The following is a 21,745-nucleotide window of genomic DNA, read 5'->3' on the forward strand; positions in this document are numbered from 1 at the left end:
ATGGCCCTCACCGTCAGGACGGCGACGTGGTGGGCCCGGCTGCGGACGCCCTGCCCCGCTGCCGCCCCGCTCTGCCGCCCGCCCTGGCTGCCCGCGGGGCCCGTGGCGTGCGAGCGGCTGTACAGCTCCCGCGGCAGGGTGAGTCCGCAGGGTTGCCCGGGGGGATGGGGGGCGGGGGGGCGTTTCGCCTGCCCGGAGTTGGCCTGCAGCGAGTCCCAAAGGCGGCCGTCCTGCGTGCGGCAGGTGGCCTTTCCGGACAGGCCGAGGGCATCCTGGAGTGGCCATTTCCCGCTGCAGGGGTGTTTGCGGCCCCTTCGCTGTAGGAGGGCTTGTCGTTCCAAGCCGAGGCATGCCGCAAGGGACACGGCAGATAATCACAGAATCATTAAGGTTGGAAAAGACCTGTAAGATCATCAAGTCCAACCATCAGTGCTGCTTAATGCTGTGTGTTGACGCTAGCAGAGAACTCCGGGCTTGCTTTCTTCTCCGCCTGGCCCGGAGCTGCCATGCATAGCCTGTGTAGGACAGGTGAGCTTTGTGTATCTCTAAAATCGGCGACCAGAGTTTTCCAGTAAAGTGTTACTGTCTGCTATTAGGGGTCTCCTGGTTCTTGATGCTGAAAGCTTTGAAAAGCAAAGAAGCCACTTTTCTTCAAAATGTTGTATTACTTGGAATGAGCAGGAATAATACAAAGAAAAGTTTTTTTAGTGTTGGACCTTTCTGTGTAGAACCAAGGAAGTCAGGCTGGGTTTCTGCATTTTTTAATTTAGCCAAGATAACTGTTACCTGGAGCTTCCTTTTCCACAGTCTGCTTGCTCCTTATGATAAGGTCACTGCTACCTGAGCTGCTGGGTAATGTCGCTGTATGCTTATCATGGTTGTAAAGAACGACGTCCTTAATGGTCCCCTGAATCCAGTTTTCTTAATCCTTAAGTTTGGTATTTTAACAAACTTGAAACTGTTTTAAGTTTTCCAACTCCCTATATGCATAAGAACATAGCATCTTTCACAACACTTTTCAGCATACTTACTGACTATTCAGAGTAATAAATAAATATATATATGTGTATGACTGAAATGAAATGCTAGCATTTTAAACACTGATGACAATTTAAGTTTTTGTATCTCTGTTCAACCTATACCTCTTCTAGAGAAGAGAGTTAATTCTTTTTTAAAGGCCAAGTCATATTGAATGTAGATACTGTAACCATGATTTATGAAAATAAATTTCTGTTTTTCAGGAAAAATTAGATATGTCGACGTACCCTGTTGAAAGCATTAGAAACTTCAGTATTATAGCTCATGTAGATCACGGCAAAAGTACACTAGCAGACAGATTGTTGGAAATTACAGGTAAGTGTTCTCATTTTATACTACCTTTTGTTGACATATAAGATGTGTAAGTTTCTGTAGCTTTGATTATTACTAAAATTTCTAATATCTTTGCTCTTTTAGTGCCAGGTTGCTTGTGCTTTTAGGCTGCCAGTTATGTAGTGTTACAGATGTGAATATGATGTACTTTCTTTCTGGTTGAGATCTGCCTACAAGTTAGGGGTAAGGGAGTGTGTAATTCACTCAAGGAAGTATGTATTTTGAAAAGAGACTGAAGGAGAGTGTACTTCCTTGTTCAAGATGCTACTCCTGTAACTCCTAACCAATTGTCCATTAGACCAGTGCGCAGCAAGTTTATGACGTTTACTGCCAGTGTTTGGGGTGGACAGAAGGGGACTGTCATGACCTAGGAATTCTGGACAGAGTAGTTTTCAAAAGTGTTATTGAAGCAGGGAGGAGCTTCAGCTGCTTGTACTTAGATGAAAGTCATAATATGTCCTCTTGTGAGCAAACCATAAACAACTGCCTTTCATGGTGGTGAAGCTCGCTGGTACTGAAGCTGATAGGATGCTGCATAGTTAGTTTTAGAAACGTGCAGCTCTATGTTGATTTAGATTTAGTGGATAGAATAACTGGTAGTAATTAAGTGTGAATTCCGTGGATTCTCAGGTGCTATATAGACTTGCTTCTTTCTTCACTCTAAGAATTGGTGAAGTTTTGTTACTTTCATCTTCAGAGGTATTTATTTTGTTCTCATCAGAGTGCTTCTTGGACTTCAGTGTTTTTATTTCTGTGTTGTTGTTTATCCTCAACAACAACAATGTTGAGAAAACTGCTGCCCTTTAAAGTGAGAAACAGCAGTGCTAAGGGATCTTCCTAACTATAAGTGACTCTGGAACTAGGCTTTCCTTGGAAGAGAGAGACAGACGTTGCCTTAGAGGGTTCTCCAAGGTAAGCTGGAAGGCAATTGGTGTATCTCCCAAGAGAAGACTAATTTCAGGGCAGAGCTTAAATTAGCTACTCAGAAATACCCTTTGGAAGAGTCTTGCATTTCTCATTTAAGGGGTGAGCAAAACCTGGGAGAGAAAAACTTTTTGATCAAAGTTATTCATTATAATTACCTCCTATTTGTCACTGTGGGCAATTTTACTTGATGCCTGTGATAGAAGGAAGTTTTGAATTCAGGTCTGTCAAGCTCTATGATAATGCTCTTTTCACACTTGAGATTGGCACTGCTTAGAGCTGTGGGCCACGGAGCTGCTCTCCAGTGATAGGAGGTGAAATTTCTTTAAAAATCAAAATTATTTAGCACTGAATGGAATCTTTGCTACTTCTTAATCTCTGTTTTAGACTCCCATGATGTTTTGTACCCTGCTTATTCAGTAAAGTATTTTATATAACTTCATGTGTAAAAATTTATTTAACAAATGTTAAGAGTTGAAGCATAATTTTATTGTTAAATGAAAATCCAAGTTTAGCTTAATTAGATGGAAAAGCCTCATTTGCACCTGCAAGTCCCATGTTCTCCTGGTTAATGGTATTTTCAAGAATTATTTATTTTGAGAGCTAATGTGATAAATGAGGTAATAAACCTGTTTTTTTATCTTAGGAACAATTGCTAAAACCGACCGTAATAAACAGGTGCTGGATAAACTGCAAGTGGAACGCGAAAGGGGAATTACAGTTAAAGCACAATCTGCATCTCTCTTTTACAGCTGTGAAGGAGTAAACTACCTCTTAAATCTTATTGACACGCCAGTAAGTTAAGTATAAACAGTGTTAAAATCACACAAAGCTAAATGTCTTTATATTTAAAAGTAGAAAATTTCTGGCTTCTTTTGTTTATCCAGTTTCTTTTTTTTGTAGGAGTTGTGAACATGTGTGCAAACGAAAACATCATAATGTAGAAATCTTTGCAAAAGCCTTCAGAAATACCTGAAATTCTAAACATTTATTTTCTCCACAGGGCCATGTAGATTTCAGTTATGAAGTATCACGATCACTGTCTGCCTGTCAAGGTGTCATACTTGTCGTGGATGCAAATGAGGTGGAGTTCTTAATTCTTGTTTTCTACTTAGAATTTCAGCAGTTTCTTTAAGCAAGCCAGAGAGAAGATTAGGGTTTTATTTTCTTTTCTTTCTTTTTAATTTTGCCATCAATTTTTTTGCCCCTGGTCTGTCTCCATAGAAATATTATGTTGCAGAAGAATAGTAATGAGAGTTTTAAAAAAATTCTAGAGACAAATACTTGTGTGTTGATAGATACTGCATTTCCATGACGTAGCATTAAAAGCACAGGGTTAATGAAGAATCAGATCCTACTTTTTTACGGAGTACGAACTTCGCAAATGGCAGTCTGGAGAACTTTTAGCTATTGTACTAATACCCATTTGAGTACCTTCAGTTTCTTGATGGAAAACTTGACGATTCATTCAACCAACCACACTGTTAGTTATAACTAATTGCTATTGTGTTTTTGATTGTCTATAATACAAACCGATACTGGCAACATTAAAGATAAAGGACACTATAAGCCAAATGTGAATAAATTTATTCTGGAAACTTGGGAAGTTTCATATCTACTAGATTCATGGGTTCTTGACTGATCTTTCAGGAGAAGCTGGAGAGTGAGGGAGTAAAATACTTTTAAGGTGATACTCATAAATTTACACACGAAGTCCCTTACACTAGGAGGGAAGTGAAATTAGAGATCTTAGTTGTACTGTTATTTGTATAGTGCTAGAAACATTTTAAAGAATCCCTTAACAGACTAGAATATGAGGTTTATGGGAACATGACTTTAAATATGGACACATTCTCATAAAGTATTTTGATCATTTTCTCTATGGCATTTTTTTTGATTGGATTGTACAAGGGTCAAATGTATGGTACTTTTTTCCTTGTTAAAAAACCCCCAACAACTAGCTAACTAAATTTCAATGACTATGAGCATTTGCTCCTTCCTAGCTTGGTGGGCAAGCGGACTTCTTAAGTAAGCTTCAGTAATAAATATGTTTTCTGAATGTGCTGATATTTTTATATTTAATGTGTATATATTTTTGATGTTATATTTAAACATTATGTGATTATTTGGTATTCTGTATTTGCCTTTCATTCAGAAGGCTTACAAACTCAACTTTTTCATTATAATTGCTAATGTTTCTCCTGCCAGCCTGAATTCTGGAGGTAACTTTCAAGATTTAGGTCTTGCATTTTTTTCCTTTTTTTTTTTTTTAAATAAATGTTCTTTGCTTCTTCTTTACATTGCCTAAAAAGTTAGGCCCATATATCTGTAGTGAATATGCCCATATAAGTAATTTTCCACTTGATCTGTTGTAAACAAAGGGGAAAACAAGTAGCTGCTGCTTCTTCCTTCTCTTCCCCCTCACCCACCCTTCTGCCCTTTCTGGTCTAATTGTGATATTAGGCTTTATACTGTCATTTGTTAGCACCTCCTTCTCTTTCTTTTCCCTTTGCTGGTGCTTGGATCTGGAAGGTAATCTTCCTTTTTTTTCCTAATCAGAGCTATTCTTTTGCCATCTTTTTGAAAGAAATGTGAGGTACAATCCTTACAATTAGTTTTCTTTTTTGAAAATAACTGTAAGGTAAGTTGAAGGTATGTTCCTGCCCTCTGGAATAACTACAGTCTTACTACCATGATAAACATCCCTTTTTCTTTGTCCTAGTCCATTTGTGACTAGTTTGTTGTGGACAAAGAATCTGTTTTTTGAGGTACCTGTTATGATCTTGGCTATCCAGAAATAAATAACATACACAAAAATATGTACTTGGTGCATAATGTATGCATAATAGTGTGATATCTATAAATAATTCCATGTAAGTGATCACACATACAGCATTATTAGTTTGTCTACTTATATTCAGATTATGAGAAATTATAATTAGGAATGTTGTTTTCTTTCTCAGCAATGTGTATAATAAATAACCTTTACTTATTTTCCATCCCCCAAATGACGGGCTAGACAGAAAAGCGAAGTAATCTTATGTCATATAGTATGCCTAAAAAAAACCCCAAACCACCAAAACTCAGGAAGATTCCATGTTAAACTTTTTTAATGCTTATTTTCTAGGGTATTCAGGCTCAGACAGTGGCAAACTTCTATCTTGCTTTTGAAGCACAGCTTGCAATAATTCCTGTCATAAACAAGGTAATAAAGGTTTTAGAGTTTCGAGTTAAATAGTTGGGTTGTTTAAATGTGTAGAAGATTGATAAGAAATGTATCCTCAAATAGAAGTATATAATGAAAAAATAACTAGAATGTAATAAGAATTTTGTGTATTTGCTGTCTGTTTAATATTTTACAGTTTCTGGGAACTTCAGTTTTTATGTAATAAAATACATGTAGTAGCATTTTCAAGCAGCACTGAAAAATTGTTACTGGAGTCTGCATGGTAAATCAAGGTCAGAAGTATTGTGTAAATTGTATCTTGATAAGGAAATCTGAACCAGTTATATTTGTTTGCAAACAAATAAGCTTGAAGCAAACAACATCTATAGTATGAAAAAAACCTGACCACTTAGGTAATACTCAGTACTGTGTATTTTATTGTAATGAGAACTAGCTGAAGCTGTGGCATTCCAGGGTTTCAAATTGACTCTATGTTAAATAAAGGTGAGAATGTTTAGCTGGTATGGGCATTTGGGCATGAATGGCCAGAAAGGTGCAGGTTAACCTGCATGTGCTCTGCCATGCTCCAGGCAGGCTGGTTGCGATGTGGCTTTTGGACAGCCCCGATAATCCAAGGGGAAATGGTTAGTGACCTGCTGCACCACTTAGACACCCACAAGTCTATGGGACCGGATAGGATCCACCCAAGGGTACTGAGGGAGCTGGCAGAAGTGCTCACCAAGCCACTTTCCATCATTTATCAGCAGTCGTGGCTAACCGGGGAGGTTCCAGTTGACTGGAAGTTAGCAAATATGATGCCCATCTTCAAGAAGGGCTGCAAGGAGGATCTGGGGAGCTACAGGCTGGTCAGCCTGACTTTGGTGCTGAGGAAGGTTTACAGAGCAGATCATCTTGAGTGCCATCAGCAGCACGTACAGGACAACCAGGCGATCAGGCCCAGTCAGCATGGGTTTATGAAAGGCAGGTCCTGGTTGACTAACCTGGTCTCCTTCTATGACAAGGTGACCTGCTTAGTGGATGAGGGAAAGGCTGTGGATATAGTCTACCTAGACTTCAGTAAAGCCTTTGACACTGTTTCCCACAGCATTCTCCAGATGACACCAAGTTGGGTGGGAGTGTTGATCTGCTCGAGGGTAGGAAGGCTCTACAGAGGGATCTGGACAGGCTGGATCGATGGGTTGAGGCCAGTTGTATGAGGTTCCACAAGGCCAAGTGCTGGGTCCTGCACTTGGGTCACAACAACCCCATGCAACGCTACAGGCTTGGGGAGGAGTGGCTGGAAAGCTGCCCTGCGGAAAAGGACCTGGGGGTGTTGGTTGACAGCCGGCTGAATATGAGCCAGCAGTGTGCCCAGGTGGCCAAGAAGGCCAATGGCATCCTGGCTTGTATCAGAAATAGTGTGGCCAGCAGGACTATGGAAGTGATTGTACCTTTCTGCTCGGTGCTGGTGAGGCCGCACCTCGAATCCTGTGTTCAGTTTTGGGCCCCTCACTACAAGAAGGACATTGAGTTGCTGGAGCGTATCCAGAGAAGGGCAATGAAGCTGGTGAGGAGTCTAGAGCACAGGTCTTAATGAGGAGCAGCTGAGGGAGCTGGGGTTGTTTAGCCTGGAGAAGAGGAGGCTGAGGGGAGACCTTACCACTCTCTACAACTGCCTGACAGGAGGTTGCAGAGAGGTGGGTGTTGGTCTCTTCTCCCAAGTGACAAGCAATAGGACAAGAGGAAATGGCCTCAAGTTGTGCCAGAGGAGGTTTACATTGGATAGTAGGAAAGATTTCTTCACTGAAAGGGTTGTCAAGCACTGGAACAGGCTGCCCAGGGAGGTGGTTGAGTCACCATCCCTGGAGGTATTTAAAAGACTTGTAGAGGTGGTGCTTAGGGACTTGGTTTAGTGGTGGACTTGGCACTGTTAGGTTAATGGTTGGACTTGATGATCTTAAAGGTCTTTTCCAACCTAAATGATTCTATGATTCTACTAGTCCTGCATTTTGAAATACCAGATTTTTAACAGCTGTGGTTTTCAAATTGGAAATTACAGATGTGAGCATTTTAGAAGGCTGTCAGTGTGAGCTTAGGTTGTCTCGTATTTTGCCTTAGTGATGTATAACTTGCATAATTTCTGTGTCACTTCTCAGTTAACTCTTCAACCTGAGAACGCTTAATACTCCTATCTGTGGATAGGAAGGACTTAGATAATTTGGGATATATGTAACAATTCTGTAGCCCGTCATAATTTAAATGCACCAGTTCATGAACATTGTAATTCCTTCCATTTAAAATATTTTTTACTGGTGAATCTGGCTTTTTAGAGAAATAACTTCAAGGGTTCTTGCTATGATAACCCCTATATTCCTCCATGTGTTTTAGTGGTTTTTTTCCTTGTTAATGATGATACACAGAGGAGATTACGTGAGTAGCAGCTCAATATTTAAAAAGCGTAATCTTAGTTTTAAATAAAATCCAAATGTTGTGGTTTGTACAATTTCTGTGGGCTGTATGATTGCAATCACAAGATTAGCTATTGCTCAGGTTAAATTAGTTATTTTTTGTAGATGTATATTGTACTTAATCTTTGATCCTATAAACAGTATAGGTAGTGCTAATGCTTTTGAATTACTTTGTAAAATAAAGATTTTTACCAGCTCTTGGACAAAGGTGTTTTGCCTAATGAAACAAACAAAAAATGGTCTAGTTACAGAGGGAATCCTTCCTGTAGTCAAGCAAGGAAGACTTTTTCTAAAATGAATCTTGATAAAGATCTTTTCCTGAAGACATCCAGTATTTACTCATAAGTACATAAATGTTCCTTGACTTGTATATTTGGAAGCTATAGTGCTGGACCACATGGAAGTTGTGGTTGCCTGTGTATTTAGCAGTTTGTTGTTTTTCAGATTGACTTGAAGAATGCAGACCCTGAAAGAGTTGAAAAACAAATTGAGAGGCTGTTTGATATCCCTATAGATGAATGTGTAAGGGTAAGATCTCTTAAAGTTTTATAATATGGCTGATTGTATAACTGTATCTACTTTGTAGCTAATGAAAGACATGTACAGGTAGTAAATCAACAGGGTGTCATCTGTCTTCCTGTCTTTTTCTGACGTACATGTATTTCTTTAAAGTTTGTCTCCTGGAAGACAAGAGTGGAGAATGTACTTCTCGGTTAAAAATTCTAGTATGTCTTGATGAATGGCATCAGATAGATGTTAAATTATTTCTGATTGTGAGTCCATAAATTGTTTTCATTTTACCATAACAATAATTGCTATTCAGGAGAGGAAAAAAATGTTACAGAATAATTTATAATCAAATAAGTGTTTTGTAGTAATAACATTCTAAAGTGTGCTTCAGAGTGCTTTTATGGGTAGTATTATCTGTGGCCACCAAAACTGTCTAAGTAAATGTGACACTATTTAATAGATACTATATGAGTGTAAGACACGTGTTATAAAATCATTGTTGGACTTGTTTTAGATTTCTGCTAAACAAGGAACAAATGTTGAAAAAGTTCTTCAAAAGGTCATTGAGAAGATTCCACCGTAAGTCTATATTTAATTATGAAACCATGTAAGGTTAATTAGGAAACAATGAGTTGTATGTATACAGTATTGGCAGTAGTTTTGTACTTGAATATTCATCGGACTTAAAATCAATACTTCATAAAGGGGTATGAGCGAAATCTAGTGTTGGAGCTGGTTAAGTCAGTTTCAAATTGCAAATCAGAAAAAATAATACCAGATTTGAGATGCCTTTTAAAAAATGAATGTGTGAATATCACCAGAGAAGACTTCTTTATTCTTAGGAAGTGGGAGAGGAAAATTAATTCAGTCTGAAACGAAAGATTGAGAGGTGAGCCACTAAAGGTGATACTTCTGTGACTGTTTCTATAGCTTCCATGAAACCCAGTGTTTGAGGATGTGTGCTGTTACTCCTTTTGAACGTTGCATTGTTAAAATAAAGGTAATTGAAATCTGCTGTATTTAGTTTCATGTCCTGAACCCAACCTTTAAAATAGACTTTTATTTAAGAACTTCGTGATATAGCTGTTAAATGACAGTTGTTTCAATCAGCATATTGCTTTTCATTCTTTTTTCCTACTATTAGCTAATAATTGTAGTCCTCGTATTAGTTAGTAACTATAGTTAAAAAAACCACAATGAAAATACGAGATTAGGTTTCTGTGAAAGATGGCAAAACCAAAATATCAGTGACTTTTTTTTTTTTAAACTCAGCTGTTGGAATGCAACTGGAATTTTTGTTGTTCCCCATAATACGATATTTTAAGCATCAGGTTCACCTGTTGTGAAATGGGTATGATGGATATACGTTTGTTTTTGTTCTGTTTGTACTGCTGTTGTACATGGGGGAAATAAAATGCAAAGATTTGCTGCATAATTCATAGTGAAACACTGCAACGATGTCTAGTATGTGGTTACTGAAAATTACTCCGTAGTTTTAGCTACATTAATATGGAAGTTTTTGGGGTGGGGGTGCTTGCTCATTCAATATTGAATGAAAAACATACTGCTTAATATATTGTTTTAAATTTTTTGTGACAGACCCCAATGTAATACTGCTGATCCATTGAAAGCCTTAGTGTTTGACTCCACCTTTGACCACTATCGAGGCGTCATAGCTAACATTGCACTCTTTGGTGGGGAGATTCAGAAAGGGCATAAAATTGTGTCTGCACACACAAAGAAAAGATACGAAGTTAATGAAGTCGGAATTCTGACTCCAAATGAACAGCCAACGCATAAGCTGTAAGTAAAAATTTCTTACAGTGGAACAAATCATAAATTGGTGTAAGTTTTAAAATCCTGCATTTCTGTTTGATTTTTGCTTTGAGTGGTAAAGGCTGGGAGATACCTGTGGTTTTTTTTCTTTTGGTGTGGTTTTTTATTATTATTATTTGTAATTTAATGCTCAATGTCAGTTTTTTTCATTTTTTGGGCATGCTGAGGCAGAAGCTTTTGGGGACTGCTTTTTGGGCACTGTTAGGGGGAGGAAGCCATTCTGTCATCTATAGTACATGGAATATCTGGACAGCTAGTTTTTTTAAGACTAGCATTTGATATTCTTATTCAGCTGTCCAATTTATTTCTAGGAACTGCCTTGTTTGAGAGTGGAAGGGAATGGGGCTTCATCTTAGTTATTGCTGCAGCATATTTTGAGGGTGGAAAACTTAAAATCCATGAATGCAACAGCTTCCAGAAACTGGCTTCTCATGGCAACAGTGGGAAGAAAATCAGGTACTTAGAACTAGTGGAGAAGCTTTATCAGTTTGCATCCAAGTATGTGTTAATGACCTCCTTGGGAGATTCTCAGTGAGACTACCTTACTGGGTGTGGTGGGTTGAACCCAGCCGGCAACTAAGCACCCAGCCAGCCATTTGCTCACTCCCTCAACCCCAGCGGGATGGGGGAGGGAGTTGGAAGAGCAAAAGTGAGGAAAGTCGTATGGGTCAAGATAAAAACAGTTTAATAAGTGACGGAAAAAGAAAATAAATAAAAACAAGTGATGCAAAGGCAATCAATTACTCACCACCTCCCACAAGCAGACCGACGTCCTGCTGGTCTACAAGTAATGGCCACCTTGGAAAGACTACACTCCTTGTTTTTTATTGCCAAGCATGATGTTACACGGCATGGAATATCCCTTTGGTCAGTTCAGGTCCTCTGTACTGGCTTTGTCACCTCCCAGCCTCTTGCCCACCTCTAGCCTATTTGCTGGGGGCGCAGAGTGAGAAACAGAAAGCATTCACGCTGTGCAAGCACTATTCAGCCATAGCTAAAACATTGGTGTGTTATCAACACCGTTTTAGTCACAAATCTAAAATGCAGCACCATACAGGGCTCCTATGAAGAAAGTTTACTCCATTCCAGCCAAAACCAGTACACAGTACCCAGTGCGTTTTTTATCTGCCGTGGGTTCCTCTCCTAACAGCATTATGTGCTGATGGAAGGCATTTGTCTTTTGTTGTTTATGCCACTTAGTATATGAAACTTGCTGTGCTGGCAGCTGGCGACTGTTCTGGTTCTGTCTCAGATCCCTGAGAACTTCCCTCTAGCTCCAGCTTTCAAACTGGGAGTAGCACAGAATTCAAAATCCAGAACTATGAATGTATGATTTAACTGTAACTTCTTCATCTTGATAACCATGTTTCCATAATTATTGTGAAATCTTTTTTCTTTTAAAAATTAGCAATTGTTTAATTTTAGTTAACTATGGTAAACTACCAAAGCTAATATTCAGAATGATTCTGAAATAGAGCTACTTGAGTCAACAGATAGTTTGTCCCTTGAGACAAAGCTCACAACTCAGAGGAGAAATAACTTGAATCTGGCTTATGGGCTTTTGGGGGGGGTGGGGGGGTGGGTGTGATTTATTTGAATTTCTGACTAAGCTAAGTCAAGTAGGAAAAACAGTGGAAATACTGATAATGCCAAGAAGCATGTCCATATAATGCCAATTTTATTTAGATATGCTGGACAAGTGGGCTACCTGATTGCTGGAATGAAAGAAGTAACAGAAGCCCAAATAGGAGACACACTGTTTTTGTATAAACAGCCAGTGGAGCCTTTGCCTGGCTTTAAGTCAGCGAAGCCAATGGTTTTTGCAGGTGAGGAGTAAACTGATACAAAGTGGAATTACTTTTTTCCAGTAAGAAGAGTAAGAGAGCTATCAGAACTTCTAAAATAATATAGGTGTATATTAAGAGTTGTGAGGATGAGAATATTGGCAAAGTTAAGCTACAGAGGCACATCATTTATATAGTTTTGTGTAATTTTCTCTGTGACCCAACAGACTAGATTCATAATAGTTGCAGACTGGTTTTGGATGAATGCAAGACTGACATGTATTTTTAGCCACAACTATTGCTTCTAATGCCAGTAAATTCTTGATAGCTGGAAAAAAAGGGTTGAGACTTTAAAAAATGAAGTCCATTTATTGGGATTCTTCATCTTGATAACCATGTTTCTGTAATTATTGTGAAATCTTTTTTCTTTTAAAAATTAGCAATTGTTTAATTTTAGTTAACTATGGTAAACTACCAAAGCTAATATTCAGAATGATTCTGTAAAATATTTGACTCTTTAAGCTTCAATAGTTCTGTTGAGCTGTTGCCACCAGCTTCATTAGTTCCTACAAATGCTATGGAAGATGGCTTTAGAAAGAAATAAATTCTGTAAATCACTTTCTAGACTTGTGATGGAATGTGTAAAACTCAGTTGAAGTCTCATGGACATTATACTTTCTGTCAGTGAAAATAGAAAAAGTGTAATGCTGTAAATTTTTTTGTGTGCATGTGTGTTGCCTATTGGTATAGAGCAATTTTCTGAACACATGGTGATGTGAAAAGTGGTACATTAGAACCTATTTCAGGCAGTAATTATACAGACAGCTGCTTTGTATTAATTTCAAAAAATTATAGAAACATTCACAACTTTGATGTGGCAAATTTTTTTTTTTTGCTGTTCATGCTTAACCTTTGAAGGACCATCTCAGTGAAGTTTGTCTGCTTATTCATTTATGCTTAAGATAATGTTTACGCTGCAGCCCACAATGGTTATACTCAATTGTGCATCTTCCACAACTGTGAAGGATTAGATGAGTACAGTATCCCTACCATTATGGTTTGAATGTTAATTCCTGGGTTTTTTGAGGTAATCTAGAACTTTATTACATTTTAATTTTTTTTTTTTAAAAAATCCTTGTATTGTTTTTCACATTTTAAAAAGTTGGAACAAAGTAAGCTATTTCTGATTTCATTACTGTGTTCTTGGTAAAAGGCATATTTGAAAGCTAAGTATACACTAGATAAAGTTCTCTATCACATGACTTCTATCTAATATGTTTTGATAGGAATGTATCCTGTAGATCAAACAGAATATAATAATCTCAAAAGTGCTTTGGAAAGGCTGACATTAAATGACTCCAGTGTAACTGTTCATCGTGACAGTAGCCTTGCCTTAGGAGCTGGATGGAGGTGAGGCTTTTATACTACTTTCATTTTTGGAACTATTCATAAATTGAGAATGCAGGTTTAAGTCAACTGAAGGTTGAATTAAAATGAATTCAAGATTAGGAGCTTTAATTCAAATTAGTGGTAAGTAAAGATCAAAAGCATTTGATTTTTCTTACGTTCTGTATATGTGCAGAGTATGCAATTTGTTGTGATTGACAGTTTTTGTTCTCAAAGACTCATACTATTCAACTCTAGGATCATTTAGTCTTTTGCAGATTGTTTGCTGTGCCTGATATTGCCAGGCTAGCAGTGTGAACATGCTGGAGGGAAAAAAAGCCCACTGTGAAATTCCACGGGTTATACAAACACTTTTACCAACAGGATATTTTTTTTCCAGGTTGGGTTTCCTTGGTCTCTTACATATGGAAGTTTTTAATCAACGTTTGGAGCAAGAGTATAACATGTCTGTTATTTTAACTGCACCTACGGTTCCTTATAAAGCTATTCTTTCTTCAGCAAAGTTGATAAAGGTGTGTTAAATTTATTACAGCTTTATGTAAATAGCAGCTTAAAAGCCTCCTATAATAAACATCTACACTTTGTTTTTAATGTGGACTAGTACTTTATGGTAAACATTACAAACACGAGCATTTAACTTAAAAATTTTTTTTAATGGAGGGTTTTTTTAAAGAATTTTAGGTTTCCTTCCCCCTTCCACTTCAAGCACTCTCTTCTTATGTCTTACACCTGTCCTTGAAAATGGGAATGAAGGATACATTTCGTGTTATATTCTTTTAAGTGTGTACTGATTGGACTGAGTTTAAAGCAGGCGAAATAATCTCCCAGGCTTTATCAGTCAGAAAATATTAACATTTTTAGGAGTAGCTTGTAATGCTGCTGTAGGCTGGCAGGGGCTGGTGAAGACAAGTGATTTTTGGTTGTGGTGAAACAGGCATGTACAAACTTCACTGAACTGGGTGCAAAGAAAATTACTGTGAGTTTAGAGAGAGAGTTGGAGTTACGAGCACCAGCTGACAGAGGAGGCTGCAAATAGGTTGGCTCCTTGTTATCCAACATGTACCTCTAAACACTGCAGAAAATGTGTAAATTCCAAACAGCTTGTATAAGAAAGGTTGCTGTACTTGCAAAGCGTAAGGCATAGACCCTTTTTATATCCAGTTATTTTGGTTTCTTGCTTAGGCAGCGTAGCAGCTATGAATGACGCAGTTGACACCTTTTGGTGCCTAAGTGATTCTGGATTGCTGATGTGGGACACTGTTTTCAAACCGTGTTGGAAGTTGGGTCATTGCTCAAGAACATTGCCTTGTCAGTGGAAAGTGATATGATCACTTGCTGTGGTGTGTGTGGGGTGTTGTGTGTACATGATAGGAAACATGACCTTCCTTTTATTCTTATTTCAGAAGGGTAACTCCAGCCCCTATCAGGATGTTGGGCTAGAAAAAAATAGGTCATGAAAGCACTTGCACAGGAATCAAAAACTTAATTTCTAAGCCCACTTTGGCCTGTAAGGGAGCCTGAACCCAAAGTTCTACTTAGAGAAGAACGTCCCCATCACCAAACTCCAGAAGACTTGGAGCAGGTCTTTTGCTGAAGTTGTCCCTTATACCTTATAGGATCAGGACGGAGTAAGAAGGAAGCAACTAGTCCTAGTTCTAAGCACTTCTGTTTAAAATTCACTGGATAAAATTCTTAACAAAAAAAAAAAAAATTTCCTAGTGAAAAGTCATTCCTATAATCTTTCTATATAATAATATTTAAAGATATGCTGATCAGGGACTTCTGTATGTGATGTAGAAATCTCTTTCAAAATTGTGCTTGGTATGAATTTGGGTTGCATAATTCACAAGCATTTCCAAGCAATTGAAACATTTTTTAGCATTTTTTTCAATGCTATATTTGTCATCTTTGCTATCCAGTCTACTTATTTGTAAAATTACAGTATCTGTTTTGTTTGTTTGTTTTCAGGAGTATGGTAAAGCAGAGATTACTATTATCAACCCTGCTCAGTTTCCTGATAAACTTTCAGTATCTGAATATTTGGAGCCAACTGTTCTCGGTACTATTGTAACACCTCATGAATATATTGGGAAAATAATTGCTTTGTGTCAGGTTGGTATATAGTTTTAGTTTTGTCATTTGGATTTTTAAGCTCTTCATACTTAAAGTGAAGATACTATTGAAGAGTATCTTTGACAGTAATTATTAAATATTTTTGAAAGAAAATATTTTAAACTTTTTATGTGTAAAATTACTTCTGAACTACAAAATCCTTATACTGGAAGTTAGTGATGAAGCTCAGTGACAATAAGTATCTGGTCAAGCATCCTGTACTAGACAAATTCATAGCTAGTTCTGTTTTCCTGAAAGAATGGAATCTGCAGCAGGGGAATAAGATCTGTTGTTTTCTAGACATCTATTCACGGAAATATGACTTCTGTTAACCCATAATGAGGCTTCATATGTTTCCAGTACTTCACTGGAGTACACTTATGGTGGTGATGGCCAAACACATTTCTCCAAGTGTTTTGAAGTAATTTTAACGAATAATGTTTTAACTGCTATGCATATTGTCTTTATACTATTTCTTCACAATACTTAGCTTTTAACATTTCGAAATACATAATACAAAAGAGTACAGTACTTATATGTCAGTACAGTAAAGTATAAGATCTATTAAAAAAATTCCTAAAATAACTTTTAAGAACACCCTTCTGGCAGAAGAGAAGATGAGCCTGCGAGTCCTAGTGTGTAATACTCCAATGTATGTGAAAATCTAATTTCAGTGAGATTTTTATGGCCAAATAATTAGACATTTAAAAGGCAGCAGAAAGCAGAAGCTGTTAAGGATTTCAGAAATTCAGCTTTTAGAGAGGGTAGACTTGAATCATTTGTCCAGTTAAGTTACAACCACTTCATTTATTATGGTGCTGCAGTTTGTTCTAGGACTTTAGCAAACTACCAATGAGAAAGTTACTTTGGGGCTTGAAGTATGGGAGACTGGGTAGCTGTTTATTTTAATTTGCTTTGTATTTATTTGTAGAAAACTTCTGTCAAGGGGAACTGAAACCATTTTTATTTGTCTAGGATCGTAGGGCAGTCCAGAAGGATATGTTGTACATTGATGAACACAGGGTTATGCTAAAATACCTCTTCCCACTGAATGAAATTGTGGTGGATTTTTATGATGCTCTTAAGTCTCTGTCTTCTGGTTATGCAAGGTAACCACCTCTCCTGCTTCCCTGCTTCCCCCCCCCTGCCCCTTAACCCTGAGGGGTGAATGAAAAAAGATCTGAGAAGACGACATGGAAGAGCACAAGTGAAGAATATTGTTTTATGATGGTGCTGCAAATTGAGTCTTACTTCACCTTTAATGAATTAGATTTACTGTGAAAATGGATGTAAAATAAATCTGAAAAACACTAAAAGTGCACCACTACCTAATAATCATTTGGTGATGCATGTATTTTTCAAGTGTGACCTGTAGAGCGGCACTTGCTCATCTAGATGAGTAAGATCTAGATCGTTCTTACTTGTCTGAAGTGACAATGGGCATTTTCTATCAAAGAATCCCTGAAAATGTACTTCCTACTGTATTGTCTCTTGGTGGAAAAGGGAAAATAACCAAATACTGATTCTTTAAAGCTAGTAAAAACAATCAACAAACTATATTTAAAACAAACAACACTTACTTTACTTATATGCTTTATTATGGGTATAAAGTAAATTATCTGTATTTTGAGGCAAGATGTTCTGCTGTGGGTGGATTCTACAAACTCAAAGGCTAGAGCAATGCTTAGCTGTTTGTGAAGAGCCTTTGAGAGTTTAATGGAAGGAAAAATGTTGCATGGCTTACGCCACAGGAGACTCAATAGCTCTTACAAACCTGGTATGTAGACATGCTGTTAATAAGATATAATAGATTTTTGACAGGAACTGGTATATCTGATTACGTTATTCATTTTATAAGCATAAAAATGAATTTTATTGAAGGGCTGAATTCGGTTTGAGTTTGTGTTTTCTTAAATATGCCTTATAAAGGTAAGGTAAGATGTGTTTTGCCTGGGTTTGTGTATATTTGAAATAGAAGCATAAGCAAAAGTAGGGAGGCAAGGACAGGTAGAAGAAACAGGGCGCTGGAGATTTTGAATTTTCTCTCAGGATCTAGCTTTCCAACTAATAAAAACCAATCTGTTTATCAAGAAACTATCTCATGAGCAGAATTATGCTGGGTTCCTTTGATTCAGGTGTGATTACAAACAATGTTGCGTTGTCTTATTTCTTGATTTTTCTTAATTGACTCCCTAATGTTGTTTGTAGAACATACATATATCTCTGCATCTCCTTCATTTTAAGAATTTTTGCAAACTGACAGAGAGACAGCAAGGCCCATACCTACCGAAGGAGAAACATGGTTTGGAAATGAAGAGGAAAACTTTGTTGTCAGAGAGAATGATAATAGGGGTCAGAGAGAGTGATAATAGGGGTCATATAAAATGAGAGGAAGGGAGGAAAACAATCCAGTGTTAATGTTTGATTTGTGTGACATCAAGGATGTTTACTGTTCAAAAGCTGTGTTAAAGCTCCAGGCAACAAAACCCTTTAAGGAACTTAGAGCTGACAGAAAAGAAGTGTTTGAATAAACTCTTTAAGAGTTTGCAGTAAGAATGTAGATTTTTGATTGATTTACCTTGCTCAGTAGGTGGAAGACAGGATGATGTCTTCTGCTGCCTTGGAGATGAGTTTTATCTGCAGTAAATTTCTAGTCCAGCCTTGTATATGGGAGACGTACGGAAAGACTATTAAAAACTGTGCTATTTTAATAAAAAGTTTGAGTGTTTTATTAAGAAATGTGTCTAAAACTTAAAATATATGGAACAAAGAATGCAGAATATACCTTTTACAAAATCATCACTAACTTTTAAACTGCTTTTGTTCAGTTTTGATTATGAAGATGCAGGATACCAGGCAGCAGACCTTATCAAAATGGATATACTTCTAAATGGAAATCCAGTTGAAGAACTGGCAACGATCGTGCACAAGTAGGTTGACTGTGGATTCTTTATTCCCAAGAAATAAGACTTCCTGTTAATATACAATGAAAACATATTTGTCATATATTAGTAATACAAATATATGTATGAAAACAGCATTGAGGATTTCACCATATCACCACTTTTGGAGATGATCTGAAAAAGAGGCATTTAAGTGCTAGATATAATATTTTTGTGGTAATGTAGGGCAGGGAGGAGAAGGAAGTGCAAAATGCCAGTCTTTCAAGGGGCTGGAAAAATTTAAATACAGACCAGTCTAGGAGATGCCAGATAAATCGTTTATGGCAGTTATTATTTACTACTGAAAAAAAAAAGATTTTATGCTCCCAGTAATTCCTGTTCTATGGAAGTTTGTTGTTATCTTGTCTCCAGCCAGAGTACCAGGAGAATGTAAATATTTACTGGATGTAATTACCTCAGAAATTTTTTGCTAAAATTATTCAGTTTCTGTAAGTTTCTCCGGAATTACTTATTTGCTGGTGAGAATAATGCCTTCCAGTTTCCAGCCTCTTCCCTTGCTTTCTTCTCAGAAAGTATAAGGCTCCCTTCTGTAACTTCAGCATCCCTTTCCAGTAATTCTGAGATCAACTTTTTCAGGTTTTTTTTTTTTTGTCCTTCTTAAAATACTAACTTGTAGTTGCTAAAAATTTATATATTTTCATATTTTTTACATAACTGCAATCCTCAAATCCTTGGAATTCCTTAACTTCAGAATGTCCATATAGGAAAATGAAACCCTTATTTGTTCAGAAAGATCATGGGGCTGGAGTGGAGTAACTCTCTCGTATGCATCTGCTACTTAATGTGGTTTTCATAAATAAGCAGTGTTCAGCAATCTACTTGCATCTCTACTTTGTAAAGATGCAGAATGGAGTGGCCAACCTTGCAAAAGTTAGTTATTGCTTTAACATGAGTTTCTTGATCAATTTAGCTTGCACCTCTGAACTGTTTCACTCACTAAAACTAATGATAGCCTTTCTTTTAGCTTTAGATTACAAATATTTTTTTCTAACTTGTAGACAGCATTCATTCTGCTCCCGCTTCAGTTATTCTCAGAGTCCTCTCACTGTAAATAGACTATGTTTATATGAAAAGAATTATACTGAATTGCATTTATAGAGAAAGAATTACTGAGATTACTGTGAGCTCAGTATTAAGCTAGCCATTATTATTTTTCCTAATTATACAAATAAATATCTATATCTTCTAAAACTGTAATGCTCAATGAACATTACTTAAGTACTTAATGCTTAAGCTGTTTGCTTTATACAGGTAGCAGGGAATCACATTGTTGCTACATGAAAACATGTAGAAGTATTTTCAGATGTATGTTGCTAAAAAATGTTTGCTAAATACGGATGTTTTTAGAGAGAAGAAAGCCATTTGTTTTCAACGGCTTATGAAAGTGTCTGTTGAGTAGCTTCTTTAGACCCTTTGTCATTTTTCTGTTTCCAAAATAAGAAGCATATGCAGGTGCTGAATATAGTTGGATAAGTTTTATTAGCAGATGACAAGAGTACATTAACATTTTTTTTTCTTGTTGTGTAAAAGCAGATGTTTTAAAAATATTTCTGTAATATGTAGATCTTTTGACCTTTAGGGCCTACAATCAATGAAAATCCTCCTTGACCTTCTAGTTTAAAATTGCATTTGAAGCTGTGACAGTATTCAAAATTGCTTCTGTGTAATAGATAATCAGGGTGGTTTATGATAAATATTTTAGATGCATTTGAAGACCTTCTGTTAATACAATCTTATCACCTGTTTGTATGAAACAGGTGATGTACAGAGACCTCTCATTAGATGTACAGTTATGATCTGATTAGCGTATCTTTTGAGTTAAAAAGAGGAAATCCTTTGCTAAATCCTTTTATTGGTTTGGTCTATGGATATATTTTTGGGGTTGTATTATTCTTTCTGAAAACACTAGTGACTTTCTTTTTCAGTGATAAGGCATATGCTACTGGTAAATTCCTGTGTGAACGTTTAAAAGATGCTATACCTAGACAGTTGTTTGAAATAGCCATCCAGGCTGCTATTGGCAAGAAAATCATTGCAAGAGAAACGTAAGTGAAGCCCTTCTGTTTCCCTTTTTTTTTTTTCTTCCTTATTTTAAGCTGCTTAAAATATGGACTTTCAATGTCTTACCTAAATAGCTTTATACATTACACTACTTGGATTTCACTGTAAAGTCATATTTTTCTTGTCTATGCTACCTGACCTCTTGGGAAGAAACAAAACCAAAACATTTGAGCTGTGACTATGACTAAGGACTTTGTATAAATATAATTTTTAAAAAAGTATTCTTATTTTAAATTGCTTGCGGTCAGCATTGCACTTAGCGGGTAGAGTATAACTTGCAACACCCATGTGACCAGTTCCTCTTTGGCAGTGGAAAAAGTTTCTTACTACTGAAAAAAAATCAGCTAGTTGTGGAATAGTTTTACCTCTGGGAGAATCAGCAGTAAAAAAGAATGGAGTTGTGCCATTCCAAAGGAAATGTGTTGCAAGCTGAAGACACAACTGTTTCTTAACAGCACTCGTTTCTTTTAGAGCAAACTGTTTCCTTGATGTTATGTTTCTTGTTGTGTGATTTTTATGTACGTATTATATACCCTAAGGGATATTTCTAGAATTGAGAAATGTGAATTAAGCCTTCTGTTTAGAACTTTATATACAAAATATGAAAATGTCATGATTCCAATGTATCTTACAAAACTAGTAGAAAAACAATGCTTAGTATTTTGACAACTCAGTATTTAGCTTCACATGTAGCAGATGGTCTAATGTGTTAAAGTATATATGTTATTTTATTTTACAGGCTGAAAGCTTACAGAAAAAATGTTGTCGCAAAATGTGTGGGTATCATTTTCAGTTTTTGATGTTTCTGATGTGTGTAAACCTAAGAGTCTTGCTAATGTGATAGGCCTATCTTTTCCTAGAAACCCAGCAAAGACACATTCTGCTTGTGCCCTAAGTGTCAGTGGAATATTAAGAGATATTTTTAAGTTTTTATTTTAAAATTCAACTCGTGTAACCTCTAGTTGCGCCTTGCAGTAAGAGCAGATCAGAAAGAGTAACAGCTTTTTCAAAATTACACACTTAGAGTGAACTCAGCAGAGTGCGTCTGTGTTCACTCCTGTCTCCTCACCATTTTCTAATAGTTGCAGACATACAGTAAATGTATGCATGTGTGTACACACACTTACGTGTAACTTCACGTTT

At 37.0% G+C, this 21,745-nt stretch overlaps 2 protein-coding genes across 2 annotated transcripts in view; one reads left to right on the forward strand and one right to left on the reverse strand.

Annotated features, from left to right (window-relative positions):
- Positions 1-21,745, forward strand: part of GUF1 (GTP binding elongation factor GUF1) — a 22,730-nt gene continuing 985 nt past the window's right edge. The window contains exons 1-16 of the mRNA XM_059817542.1: positions 1-138; positions 1,242-1,353; positions 2,942-3,090; positions 3,299-3,379; positions 5,423-5,500; positions 8,374-8,457; positions 8,954-9,018; positions 10,039-10,242; positions 11,962-12,101; positions 13,346-13,469; positions 13,846-13,978; positions 15,435-15,578; positions 16,554-16,687; positions 18,407-18,508; positions 20,467-20,586; positions 21,342-21,378. Coding sequence (XP_059673525.1) covers positions 1-138; positions 1,242-1,353; positions 2,942-3,090; positions 3,299-3,379; positions 5,423-5,500; positions 8,374-8,457; positions 8,954-9,018; positions 10,039-10,242; positions 11,962-12,101; positions 13,346-13,469; positions 13,846-13,978; positions 15,435-15,578; positions 16,554-16,687; positions 18,407-18,508; positions 20,467-20,586; positions 21,342-21,378 — 1,845 coding nt within the window. The remainder of the gene's footprint in view (positions 139-1,241; positions 1,354-2,941; positions 3,091-3,298; positions 3,380-5,422; positions 5,501-8,373; positions 8,458-8,953; positions 9,019-10,038; positions 10,243-11,961; positions 12,102-13,345; positions 13,470-13,845; positions 13,979-15,434; positions 15,579-16,553; positions 16,688-18,406; positions 18,509-20,466; positions 20,587-21,341; positions 21,379-21,745) is intronic.
- The window catches only part of GNPDA2 (glucosamine-6-phosphate deaminase 2), a 15,441-nt gene continuing 12,215 nt past the window's right edge, over positions 18,520-21,745 (reverse strand). Inside the window, exon 6 of the mRNA XM_059817544.1 lies at positions 18,520-18,551. Coding sequence (XP_059673527.1) covers positions 18,529-18,551 — 23 coding nt within the window. The 3' untranslated portion in view covers positions 18,520-18,528. The remainder of the gene's footprint in view (positions 18,552-21,745) is intronic.

Source organism: Gavia stellata, chromosome 5, assembly GCF_030936135.1.
Source record: "Gavia stellata isolate bGavSte3 chromosome 5, bGavSte3.hap2, whole genome shotgun sequence".
Classification (NCBI taxonomy): domain Eukaryota; kingdom Metazoa; phylum Chordata; class Aves; order Gaviiformes; family Gaviidae; genus Gavia; species Gavia stellata.